Source organism: Alternaria postmessia, assembly GCF_024291825.1.
Source record: "Alternaria postmessia strain BMP 2775 chromosome Unknown scaffold_9, whole genome shotgun sequence".
NCBI lineage: Eukaryota > Fungi > Ascomycota > Dothideomycetes > Pleosporales > Pleosporaceae > Alternaria > Alternaria postmessia.
The window spans coordinates 40,970-66,564 of record NW_026260082.1 but is presented as its reverse complement, the minus strand read 5'-3'; the positions used below and the strand labels follow the sequence as shown (position 1 = coordinate 66,564).

Below are 25,595 nucleotides of genomic sequence, written 5' to 3'. Positions count from 1 at the left end.
GCAAGCAGCGTGTGGACATCCAAAACGATTCTGATCAAAACTTAGATCAAAGATAACACCACATTCCGCGTTTGAATTGATGAACGCGAACCAGCCAACACCACCAGGGCACGTATTGCGAAGCACAGCTGGAGGAGACCTTCGCAGTTGGCAGTGTATAAAGGGTATATTCATCCTAACTTTGTACAAGAATAACAGCGTCATTAGTTCCTCCAGTCATTCAAACTCGTACTTCATAAAATCGCAAATAATAACTCCCAGAATGGAAGTGGATCTTTAAGACTTCTTCCACTCCACATCCGTCGCAAACTCCAAATTCGAGCGCATCTAGCCCGACCATACACATGTGTGGACACTACAAAAATAGTGCACATACGAAAACAGCGATCAGAGCTGCGGTACAGCTGGAACCAATTTGCGAGGCGGCTCCTTTCGTCTCCGAGGGCTGTGCAGCGTCCCCGGTTTGGCTCGGGTTGCCGCCGCTGGAGCTTGGAGTGCCACTAGGGCTCGTGTTCTCGCCGCCAGGTGTGTTAGACCCATCGTCCGATACAACATTGAGCGACAAATCATTGATTTGCTGACCGTTGCTGCCGTAGACAGCCTGCTTGACGTTTCGGTCGCCAATGTCCACCAGTGCGCCCTTCTGTGGGTTCTCGATACCATTGTCAATGAGGTCCTGGCACCCAGGGCAGACGGCCGGGATCGTGAAGTTTTTGCTAAAATCTTGCGCGGATATGAGGCTCGCGTCGCACTCGGGGGCTTGGATCTCGGTGGACTGAGGATTGGCTTGCTCAAGAGAGCTGACGTTAAGCTGGTTGAATTGGTTTTGGAGGTTGTCATAGTCCTTGAGAAGCTTGACGGAGCCGTCTTGGTCAATATCGACTAGACCGTAGTTCGCTTCCTCTTGGGAGTACTCGTATACGAGGCCGCCAGAGAGTGCTCGCATCTGGTCTCCGTAAAGTGCTTGAACCTCGTCGAAGTCACGGGGAGTAACACGATTGCAGCCATATTCACTGTAGAAGACAGGAATGGCAGAACTGTTGAACATGGCGACCAAGCTATCGTAGCCGGAAGTCTGGTAGTTGTCGCCATTGCACCAGCTGTAGGAGTTGAGACCAAAGAAGTCAGAGGACGATGCATCCTCGTCGTGTACACACTGCATGTACGCCCAGGTGTCTTGCAGGATCTCGCGGACGTCTGCAGCAGAGTAGCCGACTGGGATGGTGCGGTCGGCGTGGTTCTTGATGTAGTTCTTCATGTCACGCTGAACAGCCTGTATTCTCGTTAGCCTGGAAGACTGGTGAAGGTAGCTAGTCGTCCAAACGTACCCGGATGTACTGTGGGTTAAACTCCGCAGTGGAGAGGTCGTTCATGACCTCGTTTGCAGAGAAGAAACCCAAGGTGTTAGGGAAGCCCTTGAAGTTCTCGACGATACCAAACGCACGGGTAAGGTAATCGCTGTTGTAGGAAGTCCATGGTGCCTCGCGGTTGATGCTCTCTCCTGGCAAGGGCGAGTTGACATCAAGAATCATGTAGATGCCGGCGGCATTGAAGATTGAGGCGCATTTTGAGTGGTCAAGCGAAGGGTCGAGATTGTAGACACGGATCGTGTTCACACCCAGCTTCTGCATAAGGGTAGCATCTCGCAGACAGACATCGGCATTTGTGAGAGCGTCCTCGCTGTTCGAGGGCTGGTACGCTCCTTGACCTCCAGGTTGGTAGTCAACACCAACAATCATCAATCGCTTGTTCGTGACGGTGTCGACAAAGTCCTGTCCGCGGACTTCCACTGGATGGACGGCATACGCAATCGTTGAAAAGAGCGCGGGGAGCAGCGCGACCGCGCGAGTGAACTAGAAAGATGACTTTAGCGTTGTTCCAGGTGCAGGGAACATGGGTTTTATGCTCGAGAGACATGAGACGTACAGAAGGCATTTCAACAAACGACTGTTACGACAACGACCGTAAAACGAGAGACCTGGGAATCTTCGGGCGATTGCAGCGACTGCTGGCAAGCCTTATAATCCTTCGGTTATCTGCTCGTGTTGGTATCGCAATGTTATGCACCAAGACTAGTTGCAGTGGACCTTGGCCGCGGAGGAGCAGCTAAGACGGATCGCTTGCCGGCTGCTGTACTGTGATTCGAGCGTGAAAAACGAACGACATGCATACAGCTAGACCGCTGGGGAAAGATAGGGCCAAAAGTGACAAAAGTGGGCGCAGAGGAAGAGAGGGACAGGGAGCCAGGAAGCAGAGACATGTCTGCTTCCTGTCAATTGCAAGCAGGCAGTGGCTGTTGGACGTGATGCTTTGGGAAGGTGTGCTTACTGCTTCAGCCTATCTCGGTAGTGATTACTTCCACGATAGCAGGAACGGGATGACCTCAAGACGTGCGCCGCTGCCATTGCCAACGCGACCCGCGCAGAAAGCTCTGAAGGCGTCTAATCTAGCGTGCTCCGAGTGGGCCATGAACATGTCCTGGCTTTACCGATGAGCTTGTCTCTTCTTGTTCCAAGGTTCTTGCCCAAAGTAACAGGAACATGTCCCATTTGCGAGCCGTGTTCGACTTTTGGAGTAGGATCATGACGCCATTCTCCAAACAGATGGCAGGGATTGCTGCACCCCAGCCACTTTCTGCATTTGCGCGCCAATCATCGCATCTAAACTCCGATATGCATCTTGGCAATGTTTACTGCACATGCGGGACAGATAAACGTGGCGCGCATAATACTCGAGGACAGCTCGCTACAAGAATGCTGGCAGATCAATCACACATCATCTCTCGCCGTTCAGCGTCAGGCCTCATAATCAACGCAGACTCATTCATGGAAGGATGCGAACATTGGTTCTGTGAATGTCGTTGGCAGAGATAATCTCTGCACTCGGGCTCAACGTCTATTTAGTCCTACAGGTGGACACATGCGGGTCCTCTTAGCCGCATATTTGGTTCCAAGATCCACATGCCTGAGCTTGTCGTGCCCCGGCGGTTGTGGAAGCCGAAGGTATGCATTTTGAGAACGCCATGTGAGCAAGATCATGTTCCGGATACGTCCAGGAGCCTACTCGACCAGCAATAGCTAGGATCAGCCGAAGACGATATCCTGTCGGCCGTTGGGTGCAAGTGGCTTGACGGTTATCTGACTTTTAGGGTTGAGCCTACGACGCTGAAAGCGTTATAGCCGGCTCTCTCGCGCTGCCGCTCATCCTGTCATGTCCACATCCCGTGTCTTTCTCTTCAGCCCGCTCTCACTTTCCTCGATCTGGCCTTGAAATTTGGTTTGGAGCGCTTCTAGCAAGACCTCTTTGACCACCGCGAGACTGCCCACAGCCGCGTGAGTGGCTCCCTCAATCAAAGCATCAGGATCGGAGCCCACATCTCCCTTCATCCATATCTCTGTGATCTCGTCTCTTGAAGCCAGGTAGCCGACTACACATGCAGCGACAACTTCCCTGTGCTCTGCTGGACAGGGGTCGAGTATCCTAGCCAGCTCTTGCTGTTGTGTGGAGCTGGGGTTCCGTGTTATTGCGGCGACACCTCCACACACTACATCCACGCAATCTATGCCGGCGTCTGTTATGGCCGCGCTCGCGACTGTTATGCACCCTGCCAACACATTCAAGAGACCCCATCCGCTTCCAGTTGCGTTTCCTTCACTGGCGGAGTCACCCCACCAGCCGTCCTCGTCACCTTCCAGGATGGTGACCACTACTTCGACTCCGCTCTTAGGCCATCTCTCTCCGATGATGACACCCCGTAGTGCAGTCTCCAGGTGAACACCCAAATCGCGCTCTGCCGAATCCCGAATATAGCCTCGTCTTTGACGTGTTGCGAACGGGGCGAACTTGACCGTGGTCGTGAGAAGGAGCGATGGACTGAATGGCGCGCTGCGGGGGAGAGGCTTTGGGCCTTGGATAGAAGCAGTGATCTTGAGTGACGAAGTCGGTGGGATGAGTGTCGATTTGGTCGTAGGGGAGGACGAAGGTATCTCAAGGTAGGCAGAGCCCGATGCGGAAGGTATAATGGATGTTTGGAGAACTGTTGTAATGCTTAGAAATGGAACGTACAAGGATGGTATACCAAACGACAGGAAGTGCGCAAATCTCTCGGAGAAGCTCAAAATACCCTGAGTACGCGTAAACAGAGACTATGAAGCTGTTTGGGCACTTACAGATCCTGCGAAGCTCATTCGCGCCTCTTGACCTTGTCGGTCTCAACTTCTCCAGATACTGCGGTTCTCTAATCGTTCGCGCAAACACAGACGCACTAGTTCCACCACTAGGCGCATTGTTTCGTCTTCTGTCAGCGTTCATCGTGCTTGTATCTGCGTCGTGTTGAACGCGCTGTACTTGCGGATGATTTCATGGTGTTCAGAAAAGTGGATGACTAAGCACGGACCCGCCAAGATTTCGGGACCCTCAAGTTCAATTTTCCTGCGCGTCTGGTTCAACTTTCTTTCCTTACCTCACACCCGCGCTCAAGGTACGTTAACACACTCCCACCCAATCCTCTCCCTTTCATTGATGATACCCTTGAAAAAGTTCTTGCGATCTCAGATGAGCTATGAACACATGCACCACCCTCTGATCTCACACTTGAAGCTTCTGCTTTTGCACAAGACTTTGCGACTGTAGCTAACCTCAGTCTAGATACAGCTCAGGATCGAAGCGTATCGCGCGAGAGGACTGCTCTCCTCAGCGGCCTAAGCATCTCATTGTTGAGGCGGCCGCAAGGTGTGAGCACATGGGCGTACGATGTAGCCGCCAGCATGCCTCCCAACACCACATCTGTCGCTAACCTGCAGCGTCTCGAAGCACATACTGATCAATGGTAAGTCCTCATCTTTTTCTCTGTACATGCCTTATATGATGATCGTATTATTTCAGTTCTGCTACTGAATCTCTTTGAAGAAAATTTATACCGCTTACCTTTGTCTGATATAACTCTGCACTCTCAGCTCTTCACTTCAATCGTTGAAGAACACTGCTGACATTGCAACCAGATACCCATCCCAGCCGCTCGCTCTGCATGCCTGCATATGGTAAGCACCCCGACTCCCAACCCGTTCGCAAGGAGGAAAACTAGTCTATCCATTCAACGACATCTGTCGCCGGGTCACCCTCCCGCACCCTACCAGTCTCGGCTGGAATGACGGGTTGTGGAGTTGCACTGTTGGCTTGTCCAACGCCGCGTGATTGTGGTCTTTGAGCCAAAAGTCGTAGCAATCCGTCTTGGGCTGCTGCGACCTGAGGCCAGGCGATGGGGGATGATTTAACACGGCTGTCTGAGCGCAACATCTGTTTAAAACATGACGATATGGCTGTTTGAACATTGCTAACAGCACCCAGATTGTTACGAAGGACATGTATTCGTGTAGTCCGCATTCTGTTTAGATCATGGTAGATAGGAATCTCTAAATATATTCACCCAATTTTTCAGTCATGACACCTTGTGCACGTGCAGTCGTTTGCAACCCGCTGAAGTACTGTCTATACTGGGTGTCCCTTTGGTAGTGGAACAACGCGTATGCAATATGGAGAATACGAATGTCTAAACTTACTTCCGTTGAGGTACTGATTCGATTCGCTGCTTGGGCGGAGATAGCTACTCCTGCACATCATTGCTATACCAGTCTGAAACGGCCATACTACGTGGCTTGGCTTAGCCTCACACCTCGTGAACCTTGCAAAGTGTCAGCACTCGAACGACAACCATCGTGCATCTCGTCAGCCTCGCGCGTCGAGTCGATTGATTCGGCCATATCCGTTGCAGACGCCACTTAGCCATCAGCATCCCCGTCTGGACGTCACCGTGGCCTTAGCGAACAAATCCTTGGCCAAGCCCTACAACGGAGGTTACCAGAGACGCGCAGCACCCCCGAACGCACGCGATCCGCCATCTAAACGCCTGTATCGGATCATCCTACGTCGCAATTACTCTCGGGAGCGGCAATTCATCTTACTCGGACGCAGCAAGGACTGGGAGGCAGTACTTTGTTCAACGACTTGGTGATCTGGCGGGTCTTCGGTGACCGGGGGTCTCCAAGGGAGCAATTGACATCTGGCGCCCAACTCTCTGAATGTTGCCTTTACATTCATCGTCGAAAGGGAAGATGCACCGCCATGCCTTTTCCAACGGGGCGTATCCCTCGCAAGGAGGGGGTACCTTCTCCATCCAACCTCACAAGTACGTTCACCACCTACGACCCATGGCGCAACTATCGCGCAGCATCTCAACCCGCGTCTCCGTTACGACTACGACTCAAACAATCGTGTTGCTAACCTCTAGTGCACCTCTAGATTCCAGCCGCGATCACAGCCTGCGCTCAGGCGGCGGAGAACACTGATACAGCGCTTGCTGCTTGTCGGTTCGCTGTTCTTTACCGCCCTATTCTTCTTCTTCCCTGACCTGCGACCAAACCTGGGTTCCGGACCCCTCAGCTTGATCTCCTCGAACGACGATGCGCAGCTTGAGACCGTGCGATACTACGATTTGAACAACGTGCAAGGAACGGCGAGGGGATGGGAAAGGGAGGAGCGCATTCTGTTGTGCGCTCCTTTGCGAGACGCGGCTCCGCATCTGCCCATGTTCTTTGGCCATTTGCAGAACCTCACATACCCCCACAACCTCATCGATTTGGCTTTCCTCGTTGGAGATTCCAAGGATAACACCATCTCACTCTTGACGGAGAAGTTGGAGGAGCTACAGGCCAATCCCGACCCCAAGCAGCAGTTTGGCGAGATCTCGATCATGGAGAAGGATTTTGGACAAAAGGTTAACCAAGATGTTGAGAGTCGACACGGTTTCGCCGCACAGGCTGGCCGCCGAAAGTCAATGGCACAAGCGCGAAACTGGCTGCTAAGCGCTGCTCTGCGGCCAACACACAGCTGGGTATACTGGAGAGATGTGGACGTGGAGACTGCTCCGTTCACTATTCTGGAAGATCTCATGCGACACAACAAGGATGTCATCGTCCCAAGTATGTACAATGATACATGACGAAAATATAAATTGCTGACCTGTCACTCAGATGTCTGGCGACCACTTCCGGACTGGCTTGGCGGCGAACAGCCATACGACCTGAACTCCTGGCAAGAATCTGAGACTGCCCTCGCCCTCGCCGACACTCTCGACGAGGATGCAGTCATTGTAGAAGGTTACGCAGAGTACGCCACTTGGCGCCCGCATTTGGCCTACCTCCGCGACCCCTACGGTGACCCAGACATGGAGATGGAAATTGATGGTGTTGGTGGTGTTAGCATTCTTGCGAAAGCCAAGGTTTTCCGCTCTGGTGTCCACTTCCCTGCATTCAGTTTTGAGAAGCACGCTGAGACAGAAGGATTCGGCAAGGTAAGCTACGACGTTCGTACCTTGCTGCAGCGCTAACATATTGCAGATGGCCAAGCGCATGAAGTTTTCCGTGGTCGGTCTTCCCCACTACACTATCTGGCATCTTTACGAACCCAGTGTCGACGACATCCGACACATGGAGGAAATGGAGAAGGAGCGCAAGGCCAAGGAGGCTGAGGAAGAAGCGAAGAAGGCCAAGGAGGCTAAGATCAAGGACAATTTTGATGAAAAGAAGAGCGACTGGGAGAAAGAGAAGGCAGCCGTCCAAGACATGGTTCAGCAAGCAAAGAACGAGGAAAAGGCGGCCGCTGAGAAGAAGAAGCAACAAGAAGCGGCAGCAAAAGAGGAGCCGCCCAAGGCAGACACCAAGGAGGAGAAGCCAGCTGATAAGAAGGAGGGCGATCAATCATAGTTGTCGCAGTATTCCAGTAATTTCAAGGGTGTGAGACCTAGGTCCGCGCCTGTTTGCAACCCTATAGTGGAACGAAGCACTACAGCAACGACAGTAACGACTTGGGCAGACTGGGCGCAGATCTGGACCTTTACTTCTTTCGATCCACTGTGTGCTTTGTGTTGGAGCCTAAAGACTTGAGGCAGCAACGTTTCGCCGAGCCGGTCTCCGAAGGTGGCATTGGAAGCGTGTCTTTTCCTGCTTGGAGGGCGTTTGAAGACTATTTGGAGGAATGTATACATTAGATAGCAGCTTTGCATCAGGGGCGTTGTAGGCTCGACAGTAGATGAGCATTGCGTTTGTGTGTAACAACATCGAGAAACATTACAGAATTCCTACCAAGATCGTGACTATGGCCTGCCGTGTGTTTCGTCATGGACGTGTGACGCTGGCTGGACCCCTGGCCTCAGCACCTCCGAAACTCCGCTAGAGCTAAGCCGCCAAATGTTCGAATGGTACAAACGACGTCTCTATCCGCCGTGCAGTACTTGAGGACAGATATTCGAGGTAATCGCTTCTTCTGCATCTCGCAAATTTGGGTTCTGTCTTCATCACTAGGCGGCAGCAATTGGAAGCATGCGTGTCATCTTTCAAGTCGACTGAACTAGACATATAGCTGTCCATGTGCCCTCCACCTTGAAGACACCCTGTCGCGCACCACATTCCTGTCGCATACACTTCCATACCCCGAATCCTTCAGCACCATGTCGAGCACAGATGGCGACGACCACGTCGCGTCCACACTTCAAGAGACAATTGTGGACCTGGATCCACGGCCCATTACCGTCGCAGTCAACCCAGTAGCTCTGGTGGTCACAGAATGCATTACCGTCACGTCGGCGATGCGAAAGCATGCCCGCTGGGCGCACTCTTCAGTCGCAGCTATACTGGGCAGCTCCTCGAACAAGACGCCAGCCGTCCAACGACGCGACCGCACAGGACAAGGCATCATAAGCGCAGGAGAGCAAGAGGAAGCCGTACCGAGCAGATGGGGCCTACGCGGGAAGAAGGGCAAGAGCATGCAGGACAACCCCCTCATGTCTGCATTTGCGCGCCTGAGGAATGATCTGAAGGGCTGCAAAGGTGAAGATGGCAGTCCGGACAGAACACAAGCCAAGCTAATGCGACACCAGATATCCGGACCTTCGATACCCCCTCTATGCTCCATCCCTTTCTGCAGGTCATCCGATCTTCATCCACCTCCGCGCCCATAACCTCGCTTGCCCTCATTGCGATCACCAAGTTCCTGTCGTACGGCATAATTGGCCATGACTCTCCACGTCTACCAGAAGCTATGCAACAGCTCTCCTCTGCCATCACCCACTGCCGATTCGAGGCCAGCGATTCGGCCGCCGACGAGATTGTGCTCCTTCGCATACTCAGGCTTATGGAGGTCATGATATCAGGTCGAGGCGGAGAAGTACTGGGCGACGAAAGTGTGTGCGAGATGATGGAGACAGGCTTGAGCATGTGCTGCCAAGCGAGACTATCGGAGCTGCTGCGACGCTCGGCGGAGATTGCCATGGTCTCCATGTGTCAAGTCATATTTCGGAGACTGAAAACGCTGGAGATCGAATCGCCAGATGAACTTGACGCCATGGACGAGGAGCTGGAAGGACAGGACGACCAAGAGGGCCTGAGAATGGATCCAACAGCAAATGGCGAGGGAGACTCTGCACAGCACAAGGTTGAAGCCCTCCAGCAGCCAATTGACCCAGAAAAAGGCCATGAGGACAATGACAGTGCCGGAAACCCAGCGAGCAGTACCCTAGATCTCCCAGCAACGGCCGAGGATGGCCAGCCGCAAGCCCCCCTCGAGATCAAGCCTTATTCGTTGCCTTCCATAAGAGAGCTTTTCAGAGTTCTGGTCGATCTATTGGATCCGCATGATCGTCAACACACTGACACGATGCGCGTCATGGCGTTGCGCATCGTGGACGTCGCTCTCGAAGTCGCTGGACCGTCGATAGCGAGTCATCCCAGTCTGGCGAATCTGGCCAAGGACACTTTGTGCAGGCACATTTTCCAGCTCGTCAGGTCAGACAACATGGCCATATTGAACGAATCTTTGAGAGTCGCAGGTACGTTGCTGGCGACATGCAGAAACGTCCTCAAGCTGCAGCAAGAGCTCTACCTCTCATACCTGGTCGCTTGTCTTTTTCCACGGGTGGAGATACCAGTCGAGCCCGGCATTGAGCCTTCATTATATGAAGGTGTCCCGCATGCGCCCAGCCTCATCAAGCAGCCACCACAGCAGAATAGCAGCTCTAGTGGCCGTTCAACTCCAGTACCTGTCAAAGATCGCCAGAAGCTAGGACTAGAAGGAGGTGCACGAAAGCCAGATGCCCGAGAAGCCATGATAGAAAACCTAGGTGGCTTGGTCCGGATTCCTTCCTACATGGCTGAACTCTTCGTCAACTATGACTGTGAAATTGACCGTGGGGACGTCTGTATGGACATAGTTGGACTCCTCTCAAGAAACGCTTTTCCAGACTCTGCGACATGGAGCACCGTTAATGTACCTCCGCTATGTCTGGACGCTCTTCTCGGTTTTGTGCAGTCGATGGCAGATCGCCTGGACGATGAACCGGTAACAGAAGGCTATCCTAGTGCCGAGTCGCTGCGCAAGCAGCGAGCACTTAAGGCTGTCATCATCCGTGGTGCAACCAAGTTTAATGAGAAGCCCAAGGCTGGCATCGCCTATCTTGCATCTCAAGGCATCATTCGAGACCCTGACGATCCTCAATGTATCGCTGAGTTCGTCAAGGGTACTACAAGAGTTGACAAGAAGGTACTGGGAGAGTTTATATCCAAGAAAGGAAACGAGGCGGTATTGAGTGCTTTCATCGATTTGTTCGATTTCACAGGACAGCGAATTGATGAAGCTCTTCGACAGCTCCTACACGCGTTCCGTCTCCCTGGTGAATCAGCCTTGATCGAGCGAATTCTGTCCGAGTTCTCCGAGAAATATTTCAAAATGGCGAAGCCAGAAGGCATTGCCAACCACGATGCTATTTACATCCTCACCTACGCTGTCATCATGTTGAACACTGATCAGCATAATCCCAACATGAAGCAAAAGCGAATGCAGTTTGAAGACTTCCGAAAGAACGTCCGCGGCGTCAACGACGGCAAGGACTTTGACCCTGAGTTCTTGCAGGGAATCTATGAATCCATCAAGAACCGGGAGATCATATTACCGGAAGAGCATAGTGACCGAAATGCATATGACCACGCGTGGAAGGAGTTATTGGTCAAGTGTCAGTCGACCTCGGATATCGTCATCTGCGATACCAACATTTTCGACGCGGACATGTTTGCTGCAACATGGAAGCCAATCATCGCGACATTGTCTTACGTCTTCATGTCCGCCACTGACGATGCTGTCTTCTCACGCGTTGTTCAGGGCTTCGACCAGTGCGCGCAGATTGCTGCCAAGTACGAACTGACTGATGCTCTCGACCGTATCATTTCGTGTTTGTCATACATCAGCACACTCGCTCCCGATGTCCCACCAAGCACTTCACTCAATACGGAAGTCCAAGCCGATAAAAAGAGCGTCATGGTCAGCGAGACTGCTGTGCGATTCGGCCGTGACGGCAGGGCGCAACTGGCAACGGTGGTTTTGTTCCAGGTCATTAAGGGTAATGAGGCATCGATAAGAGATGGATGGCAACATGTAAGACTGTCAACCCTTTTTCAGCATATCGCTAACACTCTTAGCTCATTCGCATCATGGTGAATCTATTCGTCAACTCGCTGATACCCCCATACTTCCTCTCCTTTCAGAAGACGCTTGCTCTAGCACCGATACCACTCCAGAATCCTGCGCAAGTGATTGACCGCGCAGAGCGTCCGGCGGATACTGGCATCTTCTCGGCACTGACATCCTACGTCTCGAGCTTCGCCAACGACGAGCCTCCGGAGCCATCAGACCAAGAGATCAAATACACGCTGTGCACCGTGGATACTGTCAAGGAGTGTCATTTTGAAGATATTCTTGCAAACATCAGCCAACTACCTGTGGAGTCTCTGCGATCGCTTCTGGCCTCACTACTTGAGCATCTCCCCGAAGATGGCTCGCCCAGGGTTATCGTTGTGAAGCCTGAGATACCTGGCGCAAGTCCGCGGACGACTGGCCCGAAGCAGAAGGGTAAAGGCCCGCTCTACGACCCAAGCCTTGTCTTTGTGCTCGAACTAGCCACCGTTCTAGCTCTCAGAGACGAAGAGACGGTCAGGGAGCTCGCCAAGGATGTGACAGATGCTTTGACGTCTGTCATTCGAGACGCTCCTAAACACCATTATGTGGTCATTGCGCGATCGGTGTACTATCTGCTAAGCCTTTTGAAAGCTAGCAATGTAAGTCTCGATGCCTCCCCATGTGATTTATATACTGATGGAATTAGGACTACGATTTCATCCGTGCCCCAGTCCTCATGCACACATTCTCAAGCTTCAACGATGCTCTCCTGCATGAGTGCGCTCAGCCAATCTTGAAGGGACTGACAGACTGCTGCAAAGGCCCCAATGCCCTTCGTAGTGAACTTGCAGGCTCACCAGACTTCTGGACCATTCTCAACAGGCTTGCAAGCGTGCCTGATGCTGCTGGGGACGTTTTCCAGCTTGTCGAAGATCTTACCACTTCGCCTCAACCCGGCATCACTGCTGACAATTACGAAGCTGCGATTGCGCTTCTCAACGAGTTCGCAACTGCAGCCCAAGTAGGTGCTCGAGAAGAGCAGCTACATGACCAGGCTGCACGACGCAACAAGGGACAGAAGCCCAAGAAGCTTGAGAATAGTGAGATAGTTGTACGCGGCAGCACCGCTATGAGCATCGTCTTCCAGCTTTCCAGCAGAGTGCCGAATTTCATCGAGCAGTCTCACCTCGAAACGACTGAAGGTAGAAGGAATGCACATCTCGCTCAGCTTCGAAATGCTAACATACTTCCAGCATGGACGGCCTACTGGTCACCCATCCTCAAGACCCTCGCGCATCAATGTCTCAACCCTTGCCGATCGTTGCGCCAACAAGCCTTCTCTTCACTCCAACGCACACTTCTTTCCAACGATCTCGCTTCCCCCGAACATCGAGAATGGACCGCGATCTTCAGCGAGGTCTTGATCCCACTCATCACCCAGCTTCTTAAACCAGAAGTCTATCAGTCTGATCCACTAGGTATGAGCGAAACTCGGGTCCGAGCCGCTACGCTGCTGAGCAAGGTATTCCTCCATTACCTGGTGCTGCTTGATGGTTTGTCTGGTGAAGAGAAGGAGGACGGAGAGAAGAGCCTGTCTTTCGAAGAGTTATGGATTACGATTGTGGGAATAATGGACCGCCTGGGCAACAGCGGACAGGGCGACATGGAAGAAGCTGTCGCCGAGAATCTTAAGAACATGCTTCTGGTACTCAGCAATGGCGGGTACCTTGCGCCACCCGACGAAAACCCTGAACGAGAGGACCTCTGGCATGAGACCTGGAAGCGCATCAATCGCTTCCAACCCAGCCTTTTCGCTGAGTTGTTCCCCGATGAAGCTGGGAAGCGTGCAAGACAGCGACCTAGCAAGGATGAAAGAGCGCCAAAGAGTGAGCCTGTCATCGATGGTAGGGAGATGGATGTTGCCGAGAGGAAAAAGGGCGGCAGCAGTAGTAATGAAGACACGGTGGATGGTAGTGACGAGGCCGAGGAAGACCAGGAGAAGGTCACAGAGAAGGAAGGCTAGCAGCTACTTCAGTATGCAGGGACCTGAAGATCGGGCGCGTGAGTGTAGCATTATCGTCAAGTCAAAGCATAAATGGATTCAGAAGTAATGAAGACGACAATATGACGCTACGCACGTTTCACTTTCTCATCCATCGCTCGTCATCACGTTCACGCTAAGGTTTGGTAACAGTTGCTTTACTGGCATCTGTCAAGGTTCCCAGACTCAAAAAGAGACCTGGAGACCACTCCGCTAGCCCATGTCCCACCGGCTTCGCGACAATCGTCAAGCACATTGGGCATATTATCCATGTTATAGCGTCAATCGAAAGGCTTCTGATTTGAATGTCTTTAGATCTGATTGTGCATACCCTTCTAGACTGTAGCGAAAAAACGAACAGCTTCATATAGCACATGGTATATACAACCGTGTCCTGTGCATAGGCAGAATGTCTCTGCTCGACGAGACAACGCCTTGACACCAGATTGCACCAAGATCCCCTCTCTAATATACTACAAAGAAAGGTGCTTCGTGGCCCATAAAACTCCAAGCCGAAAGATCAACGCCGTCGTCAATAAAGCCGTTCACTCATCAAGTTTGCTCATCCCCTTTCCTCTCTTCGGACTGCTGGCGCGGCTTTTTATTCTCTCCCTGCTATACGTCCGGCTCAGCTCGAATGCGCTCGGAGGACCCAGTCCCAAACCGGTGCCCTCCCTGACAACATCTCCCGCGGTCGTCGTGCCGAAATAACTTGGTCCGCCGGGAACAGGTTCAGTCTTGATCTGCGGCGTCGCCCAACCACTCGTCCTGCCTACTTTGGACCCCTCAGAAGAATCCGAGAGTTCGTTATCTGATGAGTCCAGATAGGTCTCCTCAAGTTCGAATTCGTTTGCCGCATCCCCATCTTCCAAGTCAACACGTTCGTAAGGTTGCTGAGTGTGAGACGAGGCGCCGCCTAAGCCAAAAAGTTTAGCTGGAAAGCCGCGACCGCGACGGCGATGAAGAGGGTCTTTGCCCTGCTTGCTCTTGAAGAGTCTGCCGATGTACTGCTTGGCTGTGTTCCTCTTCTCTTTGCCAAGTATGAGGCAGAAGATGAAAATGAAGATGAATATCATGATGAAAAAGCCGGGTATACGCTGTGGGTGCTCGACGAAAAGACGGTGCCAGTCGCTGTCTGATTCGTACTCTCTAGGCACGCCACCGGGATATTGGAAGTCTGATGGTATTCCCGGGACATTGGAGCCAAAGCCTACTGCCAGCGCTTTTTCGGAGGGTAGTGGAACCTCGCTCGAAGCATAAAGGACCATCTTTCCGAGGGTCCAGCTGACTTCCACGTCGTTGATCTTGTTGACTGCTTGGAACGGGTCCAGAAACCCCTTTGTCTTTGCGTTGTCGATGACAGCTTTGGTGGTGTTTTGGCCACCTTTCATGTCTTCGATACCAACTCGAGGGACGCCGATTCCATCGTGAAGCATATTGATGACCCAGGAAGCTTTGAAGCAGACATCCCGTGCCTTCTCCTCGTCGACTTTATGACCCCACTTTTCCTTCTTGATACCCTTTTCTATGCTCTTCCAGTCTTGACTACAGAACTCGTCCACTCGCTCCTGGTATGTTTTGAGATCGTAGGCCTTGTCCTTGTGTCCGTGTTCGAAAATCTCATGCGTAGTATGCCAGTATTCGGATACGCCTACGAAGTGGTTCACGTTGAAGTCGATGGCAGGAACATGCTGACCGTTGAACAAACACGGCGAGTCTTTACACTCTTTCTCTTTCTCCAACAACGGGAACGTCCGGTGCAAGCATTCCGCGAACTGGCCCGTACCAATCAATTTCGCCGCGGTCTTCTGTTTCGGCTTATCGTCGTCATCGTCGTCGTCGTCCAAGTCAATGATCTTGCCATCTTTTGTAACCTCTACCTCGAGATCTGCTGGTAGGCAAGGATCAGGTAGCTCAGTCTCCGCGCTCGACTCCAATAAAGCCTTGATATATCGCTCTCTCGCTTGATTGACGCCAAATCCCAACCAAGTTGTCACAAAGACCTTGTACTCTAGCGGTGTACCATCAATCGTTCGTAGTCGCATGAGCGTCAAATCGTTCGCGTGCTTTTCCGCTTCGGTTGCATTTGGGGCGAAGGCGATCTGAGCCGATGCGCCTCCCATGTCCAGAAATCCATACGTATTGTGTCCCTTGCCATGATCGTGTTCCTTTGGCTGGTCAAATCCGCCGAGCAGGTAATTCGCCGCTATCCAGCCATACAGACCCTCTGTCTCTCCTGGAATGACCTGCACGTGCACATCGCAATCGGGCAGTTGAAACTGAGTGGTAGCGCGCGCAAACTCACAGACTTCCTTCAACACTTCTTTCCGTTGTCGCTCAGGGAGTATGCGCATGCCCGCTGTCGCAAGCAGGAATAGAGGCGTGTTCGGGACTTCTTCAAGGGGCACATGCTTGAGCGCGTGGCTGAGGAGTTTGTCGAGGTGTTCGGATCCGACATCGTGAGGGTGTTCGCCGAAAGTTGAGATACCTGTCCCACCTCCCGTCAGACGACTGTTGGTCAGAGTCCTCTCTCGCCCACATACCTGGATGTATCTTCTTCGTCCACTTCTTGTCGGTTTCTATGACAGGCAGGCTGTGTAGTTGTGCATCGCTGGCCTTCTTGCGAGCTGCGTCGCTATTGAGCCATCGGTAAACATGGACGCGCGTCCCCTATGATATGGTTAGCTGGGACCCTGCGATAACTGCACACCGACTGTTTGGAAAACTTACAGAGGACCCAGCATCCAGGACAACACCATATCTCCCTGTTCACCATATAGTGTCAGCGTGCGAGCTGTGTGGAGGGCATAGGGCTGCATATGGGTGGTTGCGTACACTTTCCCATCGAGAGAGTCAGGATCCGAGGACGGCTATCTAGCAATGCGCATGCGGAAAGCAACAGTGGGTATTACAAGAGATATGTCGGAAGAGGGCGGTAGCGGCGCGGCCGGAATCGAACAGGTGCTTTGCGTAAAACGAGCGACGTGAAGGAGGGGAGTAGTTAGTGATGGCGGATAAGTAAAGGTTGAGACTTGGACCCTGGCAGCTGGCGGCGCCGCTTCCAGAAGGCGCATGGATCAGCGTCCCGCGCCCGCTGCGACGTTTTATGGGGCGGAACAAATGTGCGAGCGGCCAGTTACCGGTCGTTTATGACGTGAGCCTCTGCCTTTCGACGCGATCGTCGTTTTCACTCTCGCGCAAGAACCACGTTTCACTTGTTGTTATTCACAACGGTGGTCCTGACAAGTTGTAGGAGCGCTGAGTGGTACTCGTAGGTGCATACTCGACCGGCTCCGGTACGGTTGTCACCCAAGGTTTTGATAGCTAAATACTCCGTATCGCGCCACATAAGTGCAGGGGCGGCTATAAGAAGGATCAACAGTGTCGTGCATGAACATGCCCAGCGCTTCAAAGTGACTATGACGTATCAGCATCCTATGTGCTATGTCCATGTGACAGTTAAGTGTTAGATCTTGATTAGGTGTCAACCAGAGTGAATGGAGAATGCAAGCTAGCATCGCATAGGTAAACTCAGGGCCGTGGCTCTGCTCAATCATGCAAGAACGACGCTAAGTCCCGATTCGCATTGGCAAAAATATGGTATGGCCAACAGAATGACAAAAAGAAATGATCGCATGTGACCTCGAGGCGATTTGAACGCCTAACCTTCAGGATGCTCCAGAGGAACTGGAATCTGACGCGCTACCATTGCGCCACGAAGCCGGTCTTGCTGATTTGAAATATGAGCAAAATATCTGCAATATAATAGCCATTGACTAATTACTGTCTAGCTATAGCTGCCAGGGTTGCTCATCACTTGTCAGCCAGTGCGTGTGGGGCAGCCCACCTTCGAAAACCCTTTGTCTGGAATACCATCTTCATGTATCGCGGCTAGTTATCGGCATGCAGGCACATAGCTATGTTCGACTATTAAGCATCTTTTAAGCTTAACATCCGATTATTCCTAATCCTCAAGCAAGAATCTCAAGAACGCTTTGGCAATGACTACTCCGTCATGGTGATTCCCGACCCTCGCCAGTGCATCCTTTGCCTGCTCGTCTTCAAAAATACCCTGCTCCGCCCTCATCTTGACCAAGTAGCTTACGATAGGCTCGGTGAACTCAGGATGTCCTTGCACAGAGATGAGCTTGCCCTTTTTGTACATGCCCTGCACCAAACACCGTGGTGATCCACCCAGTTTCTCCACGCCTTCCGGATACTCGAAGACAATGTCTTTATGCATTTGGTGGATTGCCTGTGACTTTTAGCATGACAGGTTGTAATCGTCTGGGTCTGGAAGACATACCAAGGTATCCTGTTGGAAGATCTCTTTGCCTTTTGCGGTGAGTTGTACTGGCAGCACCGAGATTTCCCATCCATTGTCGCTGCGTCCAACTTTGACCCCTGCAGCTCTTCCAAGAATTTGGTGACCAAAGCAAACACCGATGATACGAATCCGATCTTGCTTCAACAGTCTCTCCGTGAACTCGACCAGCTTTAGAATCCACGGGTCGTTGTCGAAGGAGTTGTGTTCTGCGCCACATCAGCCACGCTCTTCAACATTGCTTTTTCGGGTAATACATACTCGAGCCCGAGATCAGTACGGCATCTACATTTTCCAAGTCTGGATATTCCTGCGCTGTGACTACATCAAATGCGCTCAATTCGAGATCTTGCTTCGGCGATAAGCCCAGTTCCGTGGCTGCGGTTTCCAATAGCGTTGTGAAGATACGGTCATATCTGCCGTACTTCTCGACAACCGCGGCTGGCGGCGTGTCGCATTCGAGGATAGCTATTCTAAGAGGTGTCTTCATGTTTCTGGATGTCTACGATTCGAGTTGCAAAGAGCGAGATAACGCCGTCTTTGATAACGGGAAAGTGACGGCGAATTCGGGAGCACTAGCGTGATTCGGCTCGTTGGCACCTGCACTACGAAAGCTTGTCAGCTCTGGCTCTTCCTGGCTCTCCCTGGTTTCATCTTCGCTATCCCAATCCCAGCGGCGGCGTGAATCTGAGACTCAAAGACGAATCACGCGTGATTCAAAGACAACTGACATCTGCTGTTATGTCATCGTCCGCATCCGAGCGAACACCGCTTCTTCGCTCCGATTCGGCAAACCACCGGGACGACTCTCATCTAATTACCGACAATGCAATCACGACTGCAGAGGTAGCGGAACAGGGGGAGGGCGCTGCACCTCAGTTTCCAGCATCAGAAACCAGGAAAAACAGTTTGCGTGCTCCATCGCTCAAGCCTAATGATGATGGGCCCGATATCGCGCACGAAGCAGAGAGCCTAGTCAAGTTTCAGAAAGATGGAAAACTTGAAGGCGTTGGGGTGTGGAAATTTAGACTGGTGTTTGGTGGCATTCTGCTCGGGTACTTTGTGAGTTCTGGAAAGGTATCGAAATACCAATACTGACTGTATACTGTCAGATTGCCATGTTTGATTCTACTTTGATGGCATCAAGTCATCCAGTCATCACATCGTACTTTCATGCGTCAAACTCAGCGTCTTGGTTATCGACGGCCTTCTTGCTTACATCAACATCGCTTCAACCACTAATGGGTCGACTCTCAGATACTGTTGGCCGTCGACCGTTGTACCTGGCTGGTCTCGTTGTCCTTGCGGCGACGACCGCATGGTGCGCTCTTGCGCAGACTATCGGTAGCTTCATCGCGGCGCGAGCTCTCTGTGGCATCGGCGCGGCCGGAGTACTGTCAATGGGTAACATCATGACCAACGATCTAGTCAGTATCGAAGTCCGAGGCACTTACCAGGCCTACATCAACCTCTTCTATGGAGGCGGCTCCGCTTGTGGGGCAGCTTTTGGCGGCGTGCTTTGCGACAAATTAGGATGGCGGATGACTTTTGCTGTACAAATCCCTGTCCTAGTGTTGCTCTTGGTCAATGCCATATTCACGACGCCATCATCTCTAGGTCCAAACCTGGCCAAGCGCTACGGCTTAGGTCTAAAGGATGGTCTCAAGGGATTCGACGTCGCTGGATCCATGCTACTGACTGTCTCCGTCGCGTTCCTCATTCTAGGTTTGAACCTTGGTGGCAACATATATCCATGGAAACATTGGGTCGTTATTACTTCGCTCGTGGTAGCAACAGTGACGGGTGCCATTCTTGTCAAAGTTGAATCGAAGGCTTCGCGAGCAGTCATGCCTCTGCCTATGTTGTTCAGCAGACCCCGAGGCAACCTCGTTTTCAACAATTTCTTCGCTCAGGTGGGAATGAACACCATCTTGTTCAACGCCCCGCTGTACTTCCAAGCTGTTGAGCTTGAGACAGCTTCGGTGTCCGGGTTTCGCCTTGCAGGCCCTTCTGTTGCCCTCACTATATGCGGCGTCTCCGCAGGCTTCATCATGACCGCCACCGGGCGCATGAAATGGCTGATTGTAGTTGGCTCCCTCTCCATGCTGTTGGGAGCTTTATGCCTTTCTTTGATGTGGGATGGGATACCAAAATGGCTTGCCACGATTTTTCTGGTTCCTTCGAGTATTGGTCAAGGCTTGAGCTTCCCAGCAACGAGCCTTGCAGTCCTTGCGACAAGCACACAGGAGGATCAGGCGGTAATGACCAGCACACTCATCTTATGGCGTAGCTTGGGTATCGTGATGGGTGTCTCACTGAGTAGTCTCATCTTACAGAATGCTTTGACATCACACCTTGAGAGCCTGGTGTCCGGTCATAACAAGACTAGAGTACGCATTGCCCTATTTCGAAAGCTTGAGCAGTAACGCTGTGCTGTTATCCTGATCAAAACTGTTCGATGCTAACCTGTCGAAATAGATCATACAACGTGTTCGTAAATCGGTCCGCAGCATTGTCGACCTAGATCCCAAGCATCAGAGTCAAGGTTCGTCTCACTCGCATTCTGTAACGTTTTACACTCGTAGTCACGTCCACAGTCTACTTCTAGCTGGGATTGACACTAACTTCATTTCTAGTGATCGAGGCATATAGCCGTAGCCTGCGCTTGGTCTTTATTTCGGCAATCGTCATGTTTATAATTGTCAATTTGCTAGTAATCGCAATCGACTTACCACAGCTGAAGAAAAAAGCATCTTCAGATGACGAAGATGAATGAGGGGAGGAATCAGCGGCTTAGTAGAACAATGGATTCTATATCACGGTGAAGCTCAAATACATTCGTGTACACTAGGATATGACTTGTGCACCTATAACTTCCACTTGGCGAACCACTCCAGAATGAACGGGGTAGCGTCCCATGTTGTAGGTCCGTTCCTCAGTGTGTCGAATGGTTCACCTTGGGCCTTGCGACTAGGCCATCCGTGACCAAATCCCTGGATAGCTCTGTGAACAACAACATCTTTGACACCATTGCACTGCCATCGTCGCTCTGTAACCTTGTCGCTGGCTATGTTCACAGCTCGAGGGTTGCTCAAGCAGTTATCATGCTTCGCCCAACCCTCAACCCAGTTCAAAACCGGAATAGAAGCTGGTGGCGGATTGTTGTTGCCATCGTACGCAACCACGCTATCGTTCAGCCCATGCAGATTCATGTAGGGAAGTGCTCGTCCCTGCAGGTTTGGAAGACATCCTCCCTGAAATAGCGGCTCCGTAAGACTTGCGTCCGGGTAAAATGCGCCCGCCACTGTTGCAAAGGCCGCAAATCGTTTGTTGAGCTTTGGATCGCACATCAGAAGTCCAGTCAGTCCACCACCGTTAGAAAGACCAGCAGCGTATATACGGCTTTCATCGATGCAGAGCGTGGATGTGAGATGTGAAAGGAGTTCATCAACAAAGATTCTGTCGTCAATCACTGAAGATGTAGGAGCCAGCGGGTCTCCAAGCCATTGCACCTAAACCATATGATTAGATCCATTGATTGCTGATCTTGACGAGAAATATCGATTCGAATAACTTACACCGGGGGCCTGAACATTCATGCCCTCTGGATAGACCACAATGGTATTCGGATTGAAAGCCGGAGTTGACAGCTCGCTGATCACTTCCATGCTCCTGGCTGGCTGCTGCTGACCATGGAAAGCAATTACCAGCGGCGCAGCTTTCTTGTTTGTGGCATCGAACGATGATGGCAGGTGGATAATGTATTGACGCTCGGTTGTTTTGCCAATGACGGATTTCGAGGACAGAGTCACATTGGTGGTAGATTTACCTGGCGTGAGTCCCGATGGTAGGACGCTTCCACAGCCAGAGCTGGCTGCGAGCGCAATGGGACAAAGAGCATACAGAACAAGCGTGAGAGTGTGCATGACTGCGATGGTGTGATGCGAATAACAGATCGGCGTGAAACAAACTACTGGATCATCATGCTGTATACTTATACAAAGCCCCTATACACGATTAGAAGATTCACGGTGTAGAGTAACGCCGTACGAGATGACACGGCGCTACAAGTCGGCCCGTTAAGCCATCAATTTGCAAAGACTGTCAGCAGCGTCAATGCTTCTTCGGCCCGGTTTACCAGCGGTCCAGCGAGCACCGAAGCCCGAAGCCCGGGGTTCAGAAGGACCAGAATTGCTACAGACCTGAAGCGTTGCATACGAATCCTATGTAAGTAGTAGAGGGGCTTTCTCGCTCCCTTAGCGGAGCGTAGCTTTATCTATCTCTTTATACTTATTTGTTGTAATTGTTATTACTCTACTTACAGAGTTTCTAAGGTTGTAATACATAAAGTAAAGTATATAATAGAGAAAGTTTGACTAAACTTACTAGGAATTAGCTATAACTATAATTATAGTAATTATAGAGATTAATCTTTAGGTATAGTAGTTATAGTATAGCTTAGGCTCTGCTCTTACAATAGTTAAATAGTAAAGTCTAATATAATATAGAAAGACTTAAAGGTAATAATATTTAGAACTTAAAAGAAACTTATTTTAAGAGGTTTAACAACTTATTATCTTTTCTAAGCTACTTTCTACTAAACTAACTACTACTACTACTACTACTACTACTACTACTACTACTACTACTACTACTACTACTACTACAACTACTACTACTAGTAGCTAGTTTTTATATTATTTAATATATTTATATTTAGTAAATTAAACTATAGAATTTTAATAATAAACTTTAGTTTTTACTTAAACCTAAAAGAATTCTTTTTTATAATATATTGTTAAGATAAAATTATATAAAATATCTAATAATAAGCTATATTACTACCATAAAGTAAAAAGCTAATATTTAGTTTTTATTAGTATAGTTCTTTATACATTACATATTAGTATTAACTAATCTTAAAATAATAAAAAGTAGAAGATATTAAGCTTTATAAAAATCTAATAGCTTTATAACTACTATATTTTTATTTTATTAAGTAGCTAAAGGCTTCTACTTCTATAAGTATATTAATATTCTATTATAATTTTATAAAACACTATATAATAGTATTAAATTTCTTTAGATTTAAAGTGTAGGGTAGACTACTATTAATTTAATTAACGTGCTAGTAACAAGACACAAGTATAGTACTATTAGGTTCTACTATATTATACTATACTAGAAGTATATCCCTAAATACTTAGCATTACTATACATAGCTATATTTATACTTATCTAAAGGTTTTATTAATTATAACTAAAGCTATAAGTATTACATAGATTTAAAAAGCTACTATAGAGCTCTAAATAAGTACTATTTTATTCTCTTAGTATATATAAGCTTTTACTTTTGTAAGTGTACTACTATTCTATTATAATTCTAGAAATACTAGCTAGTTTAAGTACTCTATCTTATACTTATAATCTAAAATAAATTTATAGTAAAAAGTAGTTTTCTTTCTTAGTAGAATATAGTTATAATAATCTATACTTAAGCTTTATATTATACTTTTTTAATCTATTAGTAGTGCAGGCGTTATATAATAATATAAAATAGTATTATACTATAGTATAAAAAATACTTAAAAGAAAGGTTAACTTACTTTAATTAGCTATATTAAATATTATTAAGTTACCTGTCTTACCTAAGCTAATACTACAGAATAGAGTAGATGTAAAAAACAATAACGCTTACGTATTCTTATAGTTTAGTAAAAAGTTAATATTCTTTAATTTATTATTAGTTCTAATTATAGCTATCTAGAAAAGAACTTTAAGTAACTTCTAGTAAAGCTGTTAAACTTAAAAGAAGAGAGCTTATTAGACTACAAGGTTGTAATATTGTTATTACTAAGTTATATTAAGGAAATAGACTATAGTATTAGAAAGAGAGCTTATAAGATTTTATGATATAAAACCTAATAAGTAGCTCTTAAAAGTTTATAATATACTTATGCTTCTAGAACTATTAGCGCTAAATATTACCTTTATATCTGTAATTATATCTATAATTAAAATTATAGTTATTAAACTTTATCCCTAAGTCTATTCCTTTAAAATAGCTATTACTTATTATAAGTTCTACTTGTTTACTATTTTTTAAATAGTACTAAAGCTTTATAAGTACTTTATATACTTAGAAAGATAAAATAAGCAAAGACTATTTTAAATTAACATTAGGTATATCTCTAAAGTATAGAAGAAATTAATACTAGTAGCTCTTTTTAGGATTAACGCTTATAAGCTTATGTTTTAATAAGTACTAGCTAAAGCTACTAAAATTAAATATACTATATTACTTATAAAGTAGTAGAAATATAGTAGTTTATAATAAGAGTTATCCTACTTCTACTTATTGAAGTCTAAAGCTAATAACTTAAAGCTATAAAAGAAAGAATATATTAAAAATATATATATAGCTAAAAAAAAATAGTATATAGTTCTAGTTTTTCTTAAGCTTTAGAAAGTAAGTTAAGTATTTTTTTTAATTACGTTAAATAAAGCTACTTTACTATTATAAGCGTTTTTTATTTTTATATCTATCCTTAACTTTATCTTCCTATTATATAACTTTATTAAACTAGCTAACTAATTATACGTATATATATATATAAAGCTTTAGAGATAGTATATCTAAGTAATTTAAATACTACTTATAAATAAATAGTAGAAGGATAGTCTTAGACAGAAAAAGAAAAATAGAAATAGTATTACAAACTGAGATAGTTAAGCTATTATTTAGCTAAGCGTGTTAAGCAGAAAAAACTAGCAATAATAATAATAATAACTATAGATATTACGCTAATAGCTGCTTATTAATATAGTGTAAGGCGTAACTATAAGTAATAGTGCTTACTTTACGTTACAAAAGATAGTAGGAGATAGCTTATATATTTAGATTATAAGTGTAGGTTATAAAAGAATTAATCTTTACCTCTTTCTATAGAGTAAGGCGCGCCTTATAAGTAGGTTTAGCGCTTACTTGATTTTTTAAAAAAAATATATACTTTAAGTCCTTATAATATGTAGCTAGAATTTACTTAGTTTTAGTATAACCTACTTTAAAGGTAACTTTAGTTACTAAGTATAAGCTTATAAATATTTAGTTAGTTTATTTAAGTTAAGCTTAAGAGAGCTTATAAGTAAGTTTAGTAAAAGACTATTTAAACTTAAACTTCTTTATATTAGTAATATTTCTATACTAGCTAGAATAGATTTAAGTTAAAAAGTTAAAGCTTTTACTTATACTTATAGTATTAGTGCTTACGTTAATAATATAGTAATAGCTATAGTATATATATAAATACTACTATGAGATCTTTAGGTAGTGTTAGTAATAGCTATTATAGTAAGTATATTATATTATAGTAAAGTTATAGTAGTTTATTATAAAAGTATAAAAAGTTAGCATTTTACTATTAGTAAAAAGGGTTATTTAAGTTAGGCTTAGCTACTTTAATTTTCCTTAATAACACTATAATACTATATAATAAAGTTATAACGTAATAATATATAATATAAGAATACTATAAGCTCTATTCTTAAAGCTTAAAGAGAAATAAAGTAAACTACTTAATAAAACTAAGATAATAAGTTTATAATAGAATAGTAATATACTTACTAGAGTTAAAGTATTAAGTTACTAAAAATTAAGATTATTATTCTATTTATAATAGCTCTATTACTACTAATCTCTTTATAAAGATAAGAAGAATAATAATAATACTA

The 25,595-nt window shown here is 47.7% G+C and overlaps 8 protein-coding genes and 1 non-coding gene across 9 annotated transcripts; 3 read left to right on the top strand and 6 right to left on the bottom strand.

Moving 5' to 3' along the window:
• Positions 1-355: 355 nt before the first annotated feature.
• On the bottom strand, positions 356-1,935 carry J4E82_002241 (uncharacterized protein; the record flags this gene model as incomplete). Its single annotated transcript, XM_051728542.1, has 3 exons — positions 356-1,273; positions 1,329-1,853; positions 1,927-1,935. The coding sequence occupies 3 exons, from the start codon at positions 1,933-1,935 to the stop codon at positions 356-358; spliced, it is 1,452 nt and encodes a 483-aa protein (XP_051591493.1).
• A 1,265-nt stretch (positions 1,936-3,200) lies between these two features.
• On the bottom strand, positions 3,201-4,311 carry J4E82_002240 (uncharacterized protein; the record flags this gene model as incomplete). Its single annotated transcript, XM_051728541.1, has 2 exons — positions 3,201-4,036; positions 4,170-4,311. 2 exons carry the CDS (start codon positions 4,309-4,311, stop codon positions 3,201-3,203), a joined length of 978 nt encoding a protein of 325 aa, XP_051591492.1.
• Positions 4,312-6,077: 1,766 nt separating this feature from the next.
• On the top strand, positions 6,078-7,760 carry ANP1 (Mannan polymerase II complex anp1 subunit; the record flags this gene model as incomplete). Its single annotated transcript, XM_051728540.1, has 4 exons — positions 6,078-6,184; positions 6,298-6,977; positions 7,029-7,348; positions 7,395-7,760. 4 exons carry the CDS (start codon positions 6,078-6,080, stop codon positions 7,758-7,760), a joined length of 1,473 nt encoding a protein of 490 aa, XP_051591491.1.
• Positions 7,761-8,503: 743 nt separating this feature from the next.
• J4E82_002238 (uncharacterized protein) lies at positions 8,504-13,522 on the top strand (the record flags this gene model as incomplete). The annotated part of the gene is made up of 5 exons (XM_051728539.1): positions 8,504-8,882; positions 8,933-11,478; positions 11,523-12,158; positions 12,206-12,701; positions 12,753-13,522. The coding sequence occupies 5 exons, from the start codon at positions 8,504-8,506 to the stop codon at positions 13,520-13,522; spliced, it is 4,827 nt and encodes a 1,608-aa protein (XP_051591490.1).
• A 563-nt stretch (positions 13,523-14,085) lies between these two features.
• On the bottom strand, positions 14,086-16,385 carry J4E82_002237 (uncharacterized protein; the record flags this gene model as incomplete). Its single annotated transcript, XM_051728538.1, has 4 exons — positions 14,086-16,028; positions 16,084-16,210; positions 16,271-16,305; positions 16,376-16,385. The coding sequence occupies 4 exons, from the start codon at positions 16,383-16,385 to the stop codon at positions 14,086-14,088; spliced, it is 2,115 nt and encodes a 704-aa protein (XP_051591489.1).
• A 793-nt stretch (positions 16,386-17,178) lies between these two features.
• J4E82_002236 lies at positions 17,179-17,263 on the bottom strand. Its single transcript has one exon. It is a non-coding gene; the product is annotated as a tRNA-Trp (tRNA).
• A 241-nt stretch (positions 17,264-17,504) lies between these two features.
• Positions 17,505-18,354, bottom strand: J4E82_002235 (uncharacterized protein; the record flags this gene model as incomplete). The annotated part of the gene is made up of 3 exons (XM_051728537.1): positions 17,505-17,795; positions 17,847-18,073; positions 18,126-18,354. 3 exons carry the CDS (start codon positions 18,352-18,354, stop codon positions 17,505-17,507), a joined length of 747 nt encoding a protein of 248 aa, XP_051591488.1.
• Positions 18,355-18,605: 251 nt separating this feature from the next.
• J4E82_002234 (uncharacterized protein) lies at positions 18,606-20,640 on the top strand (the record flags this gene model as incomplete). The annotated part of the gene is made up of 4 exons (XM_051728536.1): positions 18,606-18,926; positions 18,977-20,254; positions 20,343-20,409; positions 20,501-20,640. The coding sequence occupies 4 exons, from the start codon at positions 18,606-18,608 to the stop codon at positions 20,638-20,640; spliced, it is 1,806 nt and encodes a 601-aa protein (XP_051591487.1).
• Positions 20,641-20,731: 91 nt separating this feature from the next.
• Positions 20,732-21,790, bottom strand: J4E82_002233 (uncharacterized protein; the record flags this gene model as incomplete). The annotated part of the gene is made up of 2 exons (XM_051728535.1): positions 20,732-21,376; positions 21,443-21,790. 2 exons carry the CDS (start codon positions 21,788-21,790, stop codon positions 20,732-20,734), a joined length of 993 nt encoding a protein of 330 aa, XP_051591486.1.
• Between the last annotated feature and the right edge of the window lie 3,805 nt (positions 21,791-25,595).